This window comes from Triticum urartu, chromosome 2, assembly GCF_003073215.2.
Source record: "Triticum urartu cultivar G1812 chromosome 2, Tu2.1, whole genome shotgun sequence".
Classification (NCBI taxonomy): Eukaryota; Viridiplantae; Streptophyta; class Magnoliopsida; order Poales; family Poaceae; genus Triticum; species Triticum urartu.
This window is the reverse complement of record NC_053023.1, coordinates 659,790,055-659,805,206: the sequence shown is the minus strand read 5'-3', so window position 1 is coordinate 659,805,206 and position 15,152 is coordinate 659,790,055. Positions and strand designations below refer to the sequence as shown.

Here is a 15,152-nt window from a genome sequence, read left to right as displayed (position 1 = left end):
AACATTTTTTTCGAAAAAACATTTAATCTATTCATCTTCAATCATGGTAGTACAACGAACACTAAAAATAATAAAAATTACATCAAAATCCGTAGACCATCTAGTGACGACTACAAGACTGAAGCGAGCCGAAGGCGCGCCGCTGTCATCGCCTCTCCCTCGCCGGAGCCGAACAAACGTTGTTGTAGTAGACAGTCGGTAAGTCGTCATGCTAAGGCCCCATAGAACCAACGCATCAGAACAGCAACCGCCGCAGATGAAGAGTGTAGATCAAAAAGATCCAACCTGAAAACACACGAACGAAGACGAACGACGAACAGATCCGAGCAAATTCACTAAAAACATTTCACTTAAATCCTGAAAAATCAGCGGGTGTAGACACCATGAAAATAGTGTCCACATAAGTTTCTTTGAGTATCGGTACAGACATAAGCGCTCATATACACACGCATACACTCATCCCTATGAACGCACACAAGCACACCCTATCCCTATGAGCACCTCCGAGAGACTGAGCTGGCGTATCATCTTGAGATTTACGAAGTCACCGCACCTCCGAGAGACTGAGCTGGCATATCATCTTGAGATTTACGAAGTCACCGTAGGCGCCTCATCGTCGACGGGAACGTCTCCTCCCACTGAAAGCGCATCGCCGGAAATCCTGAAATAAATCCAGGAATAATGCGAGCACCAGGATTTGAACCCTGGTGGGTTGGGGATACCACTGCCCACCTAACCATCTACCACAGGTTGGTTCGCCAGTGCCCACATAAGTTAATAAAACAAATAATGTGTGATGTGAACAAACAACATACGAAATTCATTTATCTCTTGTCTTTCTGGGGTTTTTTATAACGCAAATGCATGGTTCTTTGAGGCCGCGGGACCACTGCAAGGCCAAAATAGTCTCCCCGTTCAGTTTCTATGTTCTTCAATTGGATTGGGCTAATTTGATTCCTCATTTGTCCCCGTACAGTGCTTGGGCGTGCCCGCTCTGAACCCCCTCATTCGTCTATACAAGCAGTCATGTTCTCCTAAATTGTCCAAACACATGCAATGATTCATTGGGATAGAGAGAAATGAGAGAGAAGAAATAAAAAAAAGTGGGAAAGCGGTCCAGGGTGGGCCGCTTAGATGTGGCGGGTTGCCGGACCCCCCCCCCCCCCCCCCCTTCCTATGGACGAGTTTGAGGGGTTTTATAATCTGGACAAATGAGGGTGTTTGATCTGGGGAGGATTTGAGGGCCTTCGTTGGATCTGAGACCCTCACCAACCGCTGGCATGTCAATAATGCTAGCAAAGAAGTGAACCTAACTTTCAACCAAGCTATAACTTGTTGTTTATATGGTGGTTAGAAAATCATGTACATGTGAGTTTATCTATAAATGCTTTCACATTGTACATTTCTTATGAGTTTTATAAATTAAAAAATGTAGTAAAGTTCAATGGTCAAAGTTGTAATTTTCTAAAAATACTTAGGGCATGTACAATGGTGCTATCTTAGCAGTGGCACGTAGGATAAATGCTGAGGTGGAGGAGAGAGAAATCAAAAAAAAACTTGTCTTCTCTTATTTAAGAGATGATCTCTTAAGACAATATATGTCAACATGTTTTTAGAAATAACTAGTTATTGAGATAAGGTTAAGAAATATCCCATTATAGACATGTTTTTTTTATCATCTCTAAGTTACATGCAAGGTTTAAGATAAGAATATCTTATCGACCATTGTACATGCCCTTCTATTACTTTTACTATCTCCGTTTTGAGAATACCGTTAGCACCCTGAGGAACTCGAAAGCAAAGACCCACAGTAACGAGCAATGAAAATTGCAGATGAAGCACAAAGTACACAAATAAATAAAGTAGTACAATGATACTCCCTTCGTTTCTAAATATTTGCCTTTTTAAAGATTTCAAATGGACTACCACATACAGATGTATATAGACATATTTTAGTGTAGATTCACTCGTTTTACTCCGTGTGTAGTCACTTGTTGAAATCTCTAGAAAGACAAAGATTTAGGAACGGAGAGAGTACAAGATAAATCATGTCATGACATAATATGCACAATATCATGATCCAAGGTCAACAGTTTACAGCAAGTCAGCAACTAACAGACAAAAGATTACACATGAACAAGCAGCTAAAGGCTCGCCCTCTTTCTCATTCATTTCTTAGATCCGTTGACATGCATTGCATGTTGAGTGAAGATCGAAGCTGCTGACGAGGTGGTGTCAAATGATCATAACGTCAGGGGACATCAACATATCGATGAAGTTTCACGAGCGCTTGGCCCGTTTTGAACGCCGCGTGGGTTGTGAAGGATTCGGATTCTGAATCATAACGGTGATACAGGTTATGTAAATGGCTGTATGTGTTCTGCAATGAGCCAGTCAGCATTGTAGCTAGAGAGGAGCATTACCTTTGCGAAACCTGGAGGAAACGATGGTCCACCTGTTGGCTCGTCTTGAGAGTTTTTACTAACAGGCGTTTTTTTGTGCATTTGTTGACCTTGCAAGTCACCAGTTGGTGCCGTCTTGTGTATAGCGCTAACTGCACTCTTCATATTCGCCAAATCTTCCTGCATCTTTCTCTGGCTTTCTTCCATTGCCATCATTTTTTCCTTCAGCGCCGATGCCTCGTCTTCAGCTCTGCGTTTAGCCTCCATGGCTTCCTTGAAGGATGCCTGCAGGACTGCCTTCCCTCGTGGGACCTTCGAGGAGTCATGTGCAGCAGAATCACCTCCTGAACTCTCTACCTGCTTACGAAGTCGTGCCTGCACATACAACGGAACTTCAGCTCTTATGTGCACGATCCACAAAACAAATTCATTTAGTAAGTTTATTTTCTTGTGTCTCACAATGGCATCAGCTGTTGCCTTCTTCATAGGTTTCCCATTCTTGGGTGTATGAGTCATTATGAACAGATCCTCAACACTGGGCCCGTCCTTGTTAGGCCGTTTTTGCTTCTGCGCACACAAATTAACACAATAAATACATCATCAATCGCGAAAGCAACAGAAGCAACTTTGAATTACCTCCTCCTCGATTATCCTTGCAAAGCTCTTTGTTCCTGCAGTATGATGAGCGACCACATTTGACTGACAAGCTTTACTGCGAGCACTTGCGGCCTGAGATCAGAGAGAAATATAACAATAATTCAACAAGCGTAAAACTTGCAAATCAAGCTCAGCCACACACGAAAGTATAATTTCCAGTAATACCTTCGCCTTTTCAGTACTCCAATATGCAACTAGAAATTGCCACTGTTCTTTGAGAACACGAGGATTTCGATCAGCAAGGCGTTCCTCTTCCGTCTCATGAGTATCGTAGTGTTGTAGTTTCAAGAAAGATTTCCAACTCCTCCACCTCTTTCCTAAGGACTTCATGATCCATAACTCACCAACCGGAGCAATGTCAAATTTGAGCTACACCAATAAACAAAGGCTATTAAAGAAGAGGTACAGCCACACACACACAAAAAACAGCAATATTTATTTATACCTTGACAATATGCCAGATTATATTCTTGTTTTTCTCCGGAACACGCCTCCAATCATGATATGTTAGCGGTGCCAATACGCCATCTCGTGCTATTGCACACAAAAAGTTACTTAGGGTGCCTGCCGCTTTTCCAACAGGTTCACCTGAAGTGTTCAATGAAACCGGTATGCGCACACCTTTAGGCAAGGTCCACACCTCAAGACTGAGTTTCAGACCACAACGGAGACGTTTGTGGTTTCTCTTGGTACCTGCTTGAAAAAACAAATCAGATATACGAACAACCAAAATAACTGTAGGAGTATCTGAATTGTATGCAGGATCTGACACTATCTGGCTTGGAAATGGTAAATTGCCTAGAGTCTTATAACTTATCATATAATTATAAATGATAAAGAAGGCCTGGCCAAATGGTTCAGTCAACGAAAAAGAGGGAACTAGTCTGGTTAAGACAGTCAGATACTTCTCACGTGATACCTAATTTGAACTGGCATAAACCTAGTAAAACTACTCAATTTTGAGCTCATTTGTCTATGCATGACCAGTCCAAGGAAACAAATTGTATCCTGCTGCGATATAAGGTTTTGGGAGCCTGGCTGGAGTTGAACACAGCAGCACATGCCCCTATCTCCTTCTCTGTAAAGCATCCAAAGGCATCACTTCCAAAATTCTAATATTTTGACTTTTGAGATCCAAAGGCGTGATTCTTAATTCCTTATGTCTGAGATATGTTATATCTCATTCTTCTGTTTTTCCTGTTCATTTTCCATCCTTTTCTCTCTTCAAAGGCATCACTTTTCTTTTGAGATGCGTTAAATCCAAAGAGACCCTAAATATATTGTTTAAATTCTGCGATTTGACTTTGGACGCACAAGTCCAGAAGTTAGCCACTAGCCAGTGAGCCAAGAACCCAAAGTTTCATTATGACCTGAAATTGAACTCTGATCCTCCAATACAACTGATTACACCGAACAGCAAAGTTACTCTATTACAAGCACCACCATTGCTCAGCTGCCCTTGTTATGCAGCTTAATTTTAGGGGCCGCTATTATTTATCTGGAGAACGTGAAAGTACATGTTCATGGTCTAAATATCGAAGAGTACAAATAAGGAAATAAATAGCATTTGGAAATTAAACTGGGTTCAGATAAAATCACATCCTTATTATCTTTCCTATTTACACTACCTCTCAACAACAGATCAAACACCTGGTGTCCTGTCATGTAGAAAGAACAATGTTTAACGTCCCAAGTTCCTCTCATAGCAAACCCTTCGATGTGATGGATCCACTCAAACTTGGATAAAGTTGCCATTCTGGCATGACTAAGCATTAACAAACGGGTGTGTCTAGGGCACATCTAGATGTGCTCTAGTTATTGCACATCTAAGTGAGTGAATCAAGCATAAAAAGAAAAAGAAAAAAGAGAAAAAAATATTCACACGAATCTCAATGTAAGATCAATGACATATGACTTAGATGTGCAATACTTATGGCACATCTAGATGTGCTTTAGCAAAACTGTTAACAAAATGTAAGAAAAGGTAACATTGAGTTCACCAGCTATATAAGCTTACTGATTTCATAACTCTATTTATCATTGCTGTAATAATATTGCTTATATTTATGTTCCCTCAAAAGGAACCCTCTTTAGAGGAGGTTAATTCTGCACAATGGCACACACAGGATAATATGAGTGAAGGGCAAGGCGCAAATTACCAACATTCTGGAGAGTCGGGCTACAAGGGTCGTCTCCTTCTGAATCAGTTAAATCATGCAGGCTTGCCTCGCCATAGCTTGCCTGGGACATGGTATGCTCAAACAATGAATTAGATCTCAGCGCTGGAAGGGCCTTCCTAACCTCAAGGGGGATGTAATTACGTGCAAACTGCTCGGGATCGGACAAGTTGAGATCTGAATTAGAAGTTGGTGTAGTTAAATGAGGGCTGTCTAACTTGTTAGAGCTTGGTTCATGCATCTCACACGGAGGGGGTGGACTAGGCTTTATATTGTTGATGATTCTATCAATATCTGGAGAGTCCGATAAACTCTGTTCTGGAGAACCAGCATGCTGCCAATCAGGATCATTTTCTGTTGGTTCACTCTGTTCTGGAGAACCAGCATGCAGTGAATCAGAATCACTTTCTGTTGGTTCACTGACTCTGACGGTGGCTGGTATGTGGCTAATCGAAGTTCCTTCTTGACTCTCAAGAAACACATTTTGAACAGGTTCTTGGTCTATGGAAGCAGGTGAATCTTTCACCAAACGTTTGCTGCGCCTAAGTTGAAGGCCTGGATTGGAAGCAGCTGTCAAACCCTTCTTTTTCTGCTTGGGGGTTCTGCAACTGAAAGATTTTGAGTGTTCCTTTTCTACATGGATCACTTGATTTTCCGGTTCCATATGAACCGTTGAATCAGATTGTTTTCTTTGCACCTGTTTTATAGCGTCATTTGCTTCATGCACCTTCCTCCTCTCTGCAAATGCAGCATCACTGCAAGCTGCATACCCGACTCTCGTTCCATTGTTGTCCCTTGTAATTATCTGATTGGCCGCCTGAGTGCATAATTCTTCTGTATGATTTACCTGGCTGACACGCTGTTGTTGCTTTTCCTGGACATGAATCACCCCATCTGCATCCTCTGCATGAGCCTTCTCTGTACATATTGCACGACAAGAAGGCTGTTTTTCTGCCTGTTGTATGGTCTGATCGGGAGTGAGCAGCTGCCTCTTTTCTATATTTACAGTTTGGGGGGCAGTAGATCGCCCAGTTCTGCAATTTATACGTGTTGTGGAAGATTGAACTTGCGCCTGATGGCGGTCATGATTTTGAGGCTCTTCATGTCTCCTTTCGGGACTAACAATTCCAGGGCCAACTGAATACATGCTTGTCCGCTTAGCAAAAATCCCATTGACATCATGTACCTCCCCACTGACATCATGTACCTCCCCTCTCTCAATCGTAGAACCAGGATTATCCAGATCTGCCTGCTCTGGAATAAGCTGATTTGGCTGATTTGTTTGTACCTGTCCCATACAATTTGTCCGATTATCAGGATCTGTCCACAAAAGTCCTGCACGAATCCCAAAATTAGGATGTTCTTGCCGCACCTGCATTGCAATAGAAGCACAAAAAAAGTACACTATTAATTTAGATACAAAAGTGTAGCATACTTCTAATAACAATGATAATATGCTTCAATGTAATGTAATGAGCTCATACTAAGAAAACTTGGCTCAGATCATAAGCTGGCAATCATTAAAAAAAATTGGTTTAGTTCAGACTGCATCCATTCTCGACTCGTACACAAGCTGGGTGCCAAGCATGTAGGAACACCTTGCACTCTGCAACAACACTTTCTCCACTCATAGTGCATCACTTTACTGATCTAGCAATCTACACATTTATTAGTCAGGCTGAAAGCCTGTAACACCTACAACTCCTCAAATCTACCAAGATTGACCAAAGTAAAGAACTCTTTATTTCAACCGGATACCCGTTTGCATGTTTTTTCCCTACCCCCATCTCATTCATACACAGGGGCATAACCATAAGGAAGGCCTTGAAAATGCAAATGCTCTAGTTCCACACATGGGCTATCCTTTGATGCATACAACTTACAGATAGCCGGTAAGCTCAACATTTCAATTGATATGAAGTAAAACAGCTTTGTTAGATAGACCCTAGCTACATATTGTAGTGTGGAAAACTGGAAATAGATTTACTGTTCACAATAAACTAATTAAACAAATCGTTTATCAGTTTGGTGAACACATATCAACGTTCGGTAAAAATGTGAAATTGTTTAACACTAAGAACAAATTTCCACCTTTCTCAACCAAAGGCATACTAGCAACTGAACTACGCCTGAAACTGCAATAGCACCTTGACGACAGCATACCTGCTGGGCTTGGAGGATGGGTGGGGCCGAGGGGTCGCCGAGTGGCACCACGGGCACGGCGCCCTCCGCCGTAGCGGACGAGAGGAGGTAATGCCGGAGCCGCGCGGTGTCGACGGCGAGCTCGGCGCCGCAGACCGGGCAGGCGCAGCGCGCCAGCCCGACGGGCACGCTCAGGAGCGCGCCGCAGGAGCCGCACGGGAGCCGCGCGCCCCGGACGTCGGCGGCCGCGCGGGGCAGGGGCAGCGCCTTCCGCCGCGGCGGCGGCGGCGGCATGAGCTCCGGCGGGAGCGACTGCGGCGTGGCGCAGTCCGGGCAGATGAACTCCGTCAGGCCCGGGTCCACCTCCAGCGTCTCGCCGCACCCCGCGCACTGCACCTCCAAACCCTCAGGGGAGTCCTGCCGCGGCGGCGCCATGGCCGCTCGACGGCGATGGCGATGGTGACGGCGACGGCGAGTTTCGCTTTCGACGGCGGCGCTCTGGGGGAAAACTGTTGCAGTGTGCGCTTTCTTTCTAGAGACACTCCGCCTAGGTTTTGCTCCCCACCCGAGCAAAATAGACTCTTTTTTTCTCTCTCTAGAGACACAGAGAGTGAAATAAAAACCGATGCTCTTCAGTGCTGAAGAATTTGGTAGGAGTATCTACAGTTAGACCTCTCAAATCCGCCTCATACGTTCGGGCCAGCCGCCCGGTCATTGATCAGTCATGATTTTTTGATCCCAGACGGGCCTCTTAAACGAGACTCAAACGTTTGGGTTGACCGGCATCCCATCTTCAACCCAAATATTTACTATGGGGGCGTCCGGACACACCCACGGACGTATAGGGAGCCATATTTGCTATGTCCGGCTGTAATCAACATTTAGGAAACATGAGAATATCACATGATCCCACCCCTTAGGTGATACCATGATATCATTTTAAGAAAAATCAATTTTAAATGTCTCAAAAAATTATGAAAATTGCACGAATGTATAAACCTTAAAAATTTCAGGTCCAAATTCTAAATAGACATCAAGAAACAAAAAAGACAAATTTGGATGTGAATAGTGACGTTTTGACTTTTATCTTTTCTAACACTATTCATGTTGAATTTGTCTTTTTTATTGCTCAATAGATATCTCCAATTTGGACCCGAAAACTTTAGGGATTGTACATTCATGTGATGTGAACACCCAAAATTATTTTCAGAATTTTTTAAAACAATTAAATTGTTTTTCTAAATAACAGGAAGGTATCACCTAAAGGATGGTATCATGTGATATTCTCCCCGGGAAACACTTGATATCGTGCCTAGCGCTACACTGTCAGCAATAACGCTAATTGCATTTGAAAGTTTAAGCTCGTGTGAGTAGCAAACAGTACAACCTTTTGGGGTGTCAAATCTATTCATCAACTGTTGAAGCAGTACAAGGAACATAAAAAAATACGTCCAAATTCGTAGATCACTAGAAGTAAAATACATTCAAGTCCATAGACCATCCAAGCACTAGAGCGAGTAGAAGCGTGTCGCCGTCATCGTCCCTTCCTCATTAGAGCCGGACAAACCTAGATAGTCAAGGAGTCGTCGTGCTAAAACTCTATAGGACCAGGGCACTAAAACGACAACCGCTGTCGATGAAAAGAATCATAGATTGGAAGGATCCAACCTGTAGACACATAAACACGGACTAACGAAGACCGGATCCATGTGGATCAACCCAAGACAACCGCGGATCAAATTCCGCGTGATCAGCCGAAGACAAACATCCACACGGCCACCGACGATGCTAGAAGCACCACCGGGGCGGGGGCTAGGCGATGAGAATCTTATTCCATCTTGAGAGAATCGTTGTCGTCTCGTCTTTTTGAGCGTGAGTAAAAAGAAAGACCTCCTACCGGCAAGGGTCAAGATCCACCACGTCTTCATGGCCTTAAGACCAAAGGAGACGAGGTAGACCGGCGTCGGCGTCGGCGAGAGGCATCAGAAACCAAAACTTGGGTGCCTTTGCGTACGACAATCTGTTTGCTAGGCTCTCAAATACTACTCCCTTCGTTAGGAAAAACTTGTCTCAAACTTGTCCCTCAAATGGATACATCCATTTGAGGGACAAGGGACAAGCTTTTTTCGGACAGAAGGAATATCTCTCAAATAGTGCAGTTTTGTGGGAACAAGAGCAGAGCATGGAAGCATTGACTTGCAACTGTACTCGACTACAAACTTACCAATCGACCATCTCAAAATCAGAACCTCAAAATAGCAGACAATGATCCGTTTGTTCGATCAATTCAAGAGGATTAAAGACAATTTCCACGAAATTGCCCGTAATAATACCGTGGTTGATAGTACATCAGTACATACAAGAGTGCAAAAACTTAATTTATGGAAACGTCGTCGTCGGATCAAGAAGTCACGACCCTCGTCGATGTCACCAAGGAACTACCGCTGCTACAAATGAAGTTGGATCTTACGACGATGGTGGCAAAGAGGCCGCCGCCGCCTTCAGTCCCTTCATGTCATGGCCATTGCCGTCGGTGAGCGCGCAAACCTAAATATTTGGAATCCAAATTCGTTCTACTACTAAACATTTTGCTCATGCGTGTATGTTCTTGTCGCTGTCGCAGTTGGCATGGTACTGAGCTTCGGAGCAACCGTCGCCGTGGTCTACGTCGTGTACAGGCACGTCAAGAAGCACGACGTCCCCGCCATCAGCATCGTCGCCGCGAGCGTCAAGACGGCGGGGAGCACTGCTGGTACGGCGCTGTACGCGGTGGTGCCGGACTCGCAGATACGGGACGCCACCGTGGAGGGGTTCCTCGAGAAGATCGGTGGCGACAAGCCCATCCGGTTCACCGCGCGGCAGCTCTGGGGCTTCACCAACAACTACTCGGCCAGGATCGGCGCCGGGGGCTCGGGGGTCGTGTACAGGGGCGTGCTCCCGAACGGCCTCGCGGTCGCCGTGAAGCGCCTCCACGCCGGCCGCGAGGACGGGAGCTCCAAGGAGTTCATGGCCGAGGTGAGCACCATCGGGAGGACCCACCACGTCAACCTCGTGAGGCTCTTCGGCTTCTGCTTCGACGCCGACGTGCGCGCGCTGGTGTACGAGCACATGGAGCGTGGCGCGCTCGACGCCTACCTTTTCGACTCTGCCGTCGCCGCCGTGGGATTCCCGACGCTGCGCGGCATCGCCGTCGGCGTCGCGAGGGGCCTCCGGTACCTCCACGAGGAGTGCCAGCAAAAGATCGTGCACTACGACGTCAAGCCCGGCAACGTGCTCCTCGAAGTCGGCCTCGCTTCCAAGGTGGCCGGCTTTGGACTCGTGCAGCTGACGAACCGGGCGGACACGGACGCCACCGTCTCGGTGATGCGCGGCACACCCGGGTACGCCGCGCCGGAGCTGTGGATGCAGGTGGGCGTCACCGAGAAGTGCGACGTGTACAGCTTCGGCATCCTCCTGTTCGAGATCCTCGGCCGGAGGAGGAACTTCGACGAAGCAGCGCCGGAGAGCCGGCGGTGGTTCCCAAAGCTGGTGTGGACCAAATACGAGTGTGGCGAGCTCGCGGAGGTCGTTGATAGCCGTGGCAGCGCGGAGGAGGAGAAGGGCAGGGAGACGGCGAGGAGCATGTGCGAGGTGGCGTTCTGGTGCGTGCAGCAGCTGCCGGAGGCGAGGCCGACCATGGGCAGCGTGGTGAAGATGCTGGAAGGGGAGATGGACATTCCTCCTCCGCCGAATCCGTTCCAGCATCTCATGGCTGTGCCGGAGGTGGCGTGGACGTCAAATGGTCGAGCGAGCACCATTGTTGAGAGTGGCTCAAGACGCGATCACTCCGTGGTCGCCGTGAATAGTTGAGTACGATTTTATTTTTCCAATCAAAAGGCAATAGCTTAAGGACTCCACTAGAAACTTGATGTCAGATTTTTGGCCACGGCAAATTATATTCTTTCAGAATGACAAGTTTAGTTGGCTGACAAATCCGTCTTAATTATTTTTAGTCAGAAAATTATTATGCTTGCAAACTAAATTTGCCATCATCTCACCAATACAAATTGACATGAAAAACGTGATATTTATCATGCCTAAAAATTTGACATCATATTTTTAGTGTTTTCGTATAAAATGTGTATATATACCAATTATGGCATATACATTAGTACAATGTCAACAAACTACTGCAAGACATCGAGAACACGCATAGCCAAGTTATTAAGAGAGAGAAAAAGGGACGATACACCAAAAAAGACATGCTAAGAGCATCTATAGCTGATCCCTCAAACCTAGTTAAAGGAGTAAAAATCCGGTTTTGAGGGGTTAAACCGCACCTGGCTGATCCTTTATCACCTTCAGAGGAGGAAAAATTTACTCATCGTCGTTGTCACCGCTTATATTTACTCGAGTAGGGACGTTTCTCCAGGGGGGAAATCCCTTCCCGTGTCGCCCTCCTTCCTCGTGTGCACCACACGAAGGCCCAAACCCACCCCACATCCCCTGCCGGCGCTCTCGCCTGCCACCACAACCACAACCACCCCGCACCTCATACCATGATTCCAATCGCCCGACGTCGATGGCAGGATCTAGCCATTGGAGAACACTGCCACTAATTCGAAGCGCGGATCCATCGCGGCGCGCAGCCGACCCAAGGCCGGCAGGGCGCCCCCTCCCGCTCCTTCGCCGACCTGCCACTACTGTCGCCTAAGAAGAAGTACCATGGTGTGCCGCCACGATTGTGGGGGACACGGACATTGGCGTTTGGTACTGGCTAGGCTCCTTCCAGGTGACAGAGCTGGTGGCGAGGGTGCACGACAAGAAGACGATGGCCCTCTACAATAGTTGAGCGAAGATTGACTTCCCCAACAGCAGCCATGAGGTCCCGGCAGCCGTTGATAATGACCCATGATTGGTCTCCCATCCCGAGTTGCGGGGGAACTAGGAGGCCTTCAATAGGCCCGAGGTAGCGCGCGCCGATGAATATTACATGGCCGAATTTTGCAGGATGTATCCGGAGCTCGTCGCCAAGGAGCGATATGGCGGCTCGAGATGTACAAGCAGGGGATGCCGATGAGGACGAGACCAAGTCGTCCGATGGGAGACCAGACCAAAAGTGATTGAGCTTTTCTGTAACGACTCCGTATCCCGCTTCGGCTCCAGTCTGGGGGCATGAATTGAGAGAAGATTGAAGGAAATATGCCCTAGAGGCTAGAGGCAATAATAAAGTTGTTATTTATATTTCCTTATATCATGATAAATGTTTATTATTCATGCTAGAATTGTATTAACCGGAAACTTAGTACATGTGTGAATACATAGACAAACAGAGTGTCCCTAGTATGCCTCTACTTGACTAGCTCGTTAATCAAATATGGTTAAGTTTCCTAACCATAGACATGTGTTGTCATTTAATGAACGGGATCACATCATTAGAGAATGATGTGATGGACATGACCCATCTGTTAGCTTAGCATAAATGATCGTTTAGTTTTATTGCTATTGCTTTCATCATGACTTATACATGTTCCTCTGACTACGAGATTATGCAACTCCCGAATACCAGAGGAACACCTTGTGTGCTATCAAACGTCACAACGTAACTGGGTGATTATAAATATGCCCTACAGGTGTCTCCGATGGTGTTTGTTGAGTTGGCATATATCGAGATTAGGATTTGTCACTCCGTGTATCGGAGAGGTATCTTTGGGCCCTCTCAGTAATGCTCATCACTATAAGCCTTGCAAGCAATGTGACTATGAGTTAGTTGCGGGATGATGCATTACGGAACGAGTAAAGAGACTTGCCGGTAACGAGATTGAACGGTATGATGATACCGACGATCAAATCTCGGGCAAGTAACATACCGATGACAAAGGGAACAACGTATGTTGTTATGCGGTTTGACCGATAAAGATCTTCGTAGAATATGTAGGAGCCAATATGAGCATCCAGGTTCCTCTATTGGTTATTGACCGTATATGTGTCTCGGTCATGTCTACATAGTTCTCGAATCCGTAGGGTCCGCACGCTTAACGTTCGATGACAATTTGTATTATGAGTTATGTGATTTGATGTACCTAAGTTTGTTAGGAGTCCCGGATGAGATCACGGACATGACGAGGAGTCTCGAAATGGTCGAGAGGTAAAGATTCATATATTGAGAGGCTATATTCGGACACGGGAAGTGTTCCTGGTGATACCGGGTCACCGGAAGGGGTTCCGGGCAAACCCCGGCAAAGATATGGGCTTAATGGGCCAAGTAAGGGAACACACCAGCCCACAAGGGGCTGGTGCGCCCCCCATAGGGCCAGCCACGTGGGGAGAAAGGAAAAGGAGAGGAGGAAAAGGAAAGTATGAAGTATGACTCCTACTTCCTTCCCCTTCCCCCTCCTTCCTTTCCCCCTTGTCCAAATATGGTAAGGGGGGCCGAATTGGACTAGGGGCCCAAGTAGGATTCTTCCTACTTGGGCGCGCCTGATACGTCTCCAACGTACCTATAATTTTTTATTGTTCCATGCTATTATATTATCTGGTTTGGATGTTTAATGGGCTTTAATATCCACTTTTATATTATTTTTGGGACTAACCTATTAACCGAAGGCCCAGTGCCAGTTGCTGTTTTTTTGCCAATTTCAGTGTTTCGTAGAAAAGGAATATCAAACGGAATCCAAACGGAATGAAACCTTCGCGAGGATCTTTCTTGGAACAAACACAATCCAGGAGACTTGGAGTGGAGGTCAAGGAAGCAATGAGGCGGCCACGAGGTAGGGCGGCGCACCCAGGGGCCCCTCGTGGGCCCCTCGTAGCTCCACCGACCTACTTTCGCCTATATATACTCTTATACCCTGAAAACATCCAGGGGATCCACGAAACCACTTTTCCACCGCCGCAACGTTCCGTACCCGTGAGATCCCATCTGGGGACCTGCTACCTCTCGAGCACTGCATTGGTTTTCTCTTGAAGAGGAAAGGGTGATGCAGCAAAGTAGCGTAAGTATTTCCCTCAGTTTTTGAGAACCAAGGTATCAATCCAGTAGGAGACTACACGCAAGTCCCTCATACCTGCACAAACAAATAAGAACTCGCAACCAACGCGATAAAGGGGTTGTCAAGCCCTTCACGGTCACTTACGAGAGTGAGATCTGATAGAGTTAATAAGATAAATATTTTTGGTATTTTTATGATATAGATTGAAAGTAAAGATTGCAAAGTAAAATAGATTGGAAACTTATATGATAAAAGATAGACCCGGGGACCATAGGTTTCAATAGTGGCTTCTCTCAAGATAGCATAAGTATTGCGGTGGGTGAACAAATTATTGTCGAGCAATTGATAGAAAAGTGCATAATTATGAGAATATCTAGGCATGATCATGTATATAGGCATCACGTCCGCGACAAGTAGACCGAAATGATTCTGCATCTACTACTATTACTCCACACATCGACCGCTATCCAGCATGCATCTAGAGTATTAAGTTCATAAGAACAGAGTAACGCATTAGGCAAGATGACATGATGTAGAGGGATAAACTCAAGCAATATGATATAAACCCCATCTTTTTATCCTCGATGGCAACAATACAATGCGTGCCTTGCTACCCCTGCTGTCACTAGGAAAGGACACCGCAAGATTGAACCCAAAGCTAAGCACTTCTCCCATTGCAAGAAAGATCAACTAGTAGGCCAAACCAAACTGATAATTCGAAGAGACTTGCAAAGATAACCATTCATACATAAAAGATTTCAGAGAAGAATCAAATATTGTTCATAGATAAACTTGGTCATAAA

General features: G+C 45.8%; 2 protein-coding genes across 3 annotated transcripts; one reads left to right on the top strand and one right to left on the bottom strand.

Moving 5' to 3' along the window:
• Nucleotides 1–2,032: 2,032 nt before the first annotated feature.
• LOC125539521 lies at nucleotides 2,033–7,950 on the bottom strand. 2 transcript variants are annotated; one of them, XM_048702996.1, is made up of 8 exons: nucleotides 7,400–7,950; nucleotides 5,219–6,608; nucleotides 3,505–3,752; nucleotides 3,225–3,428; nucleotides 3,039–3,131; nucleotides 2,862–2,969; nucleotides 2,424–2,777; nucleotides 2,033–2,334 (listed from the first exon to the last, which is right to left on the bottom strand). In XM_048702996.1, the coding sequence occupies exons 1-8, from the start codon at nucleotides 7,811–7,813 to the stop codon at nucleotides 2,281–2,283; spliced, it is 2,865 nt and encodes a 954-aa protein (XP_048558953.1). In that variant the 5' UTR covers nucleotides 7,814–7,950; the 3' UTR covers nucleotides 2,033–2,280. The 2 variants fall into 2 exon arrangements, with proteins under 2 accessions (XP_048558953.1, XP_048558954.1); XM_048702997.1 differs by having other exon boundaries at nucleotides 5,219–6,524.
• Nucleotides 7,951–9,895: 1,945 nt separating this feature from the next.
• Nucleotides 9,896–11,227, top strand: LOC125533927 (G-type lectin S-receptor-like serine/threonine-protein kinase At1g34300). Its single transcript, XM_048697252.1, has 3 exons — nucleotides 9,896–9,911; nucleotides 10,002–10,335; nucleotides 10,564–11,227. Exons 1-3 carry the CDS (start codon nucleotides 9,896–9,898, stop codon nucleotides 11,225–11,227), a joined length of 1,014 nt encoding a protein of 337 aa, XP_048553209.1.
• Nucleotides 11,228–15,152: the final 3,925 nt, after the last annotated feature.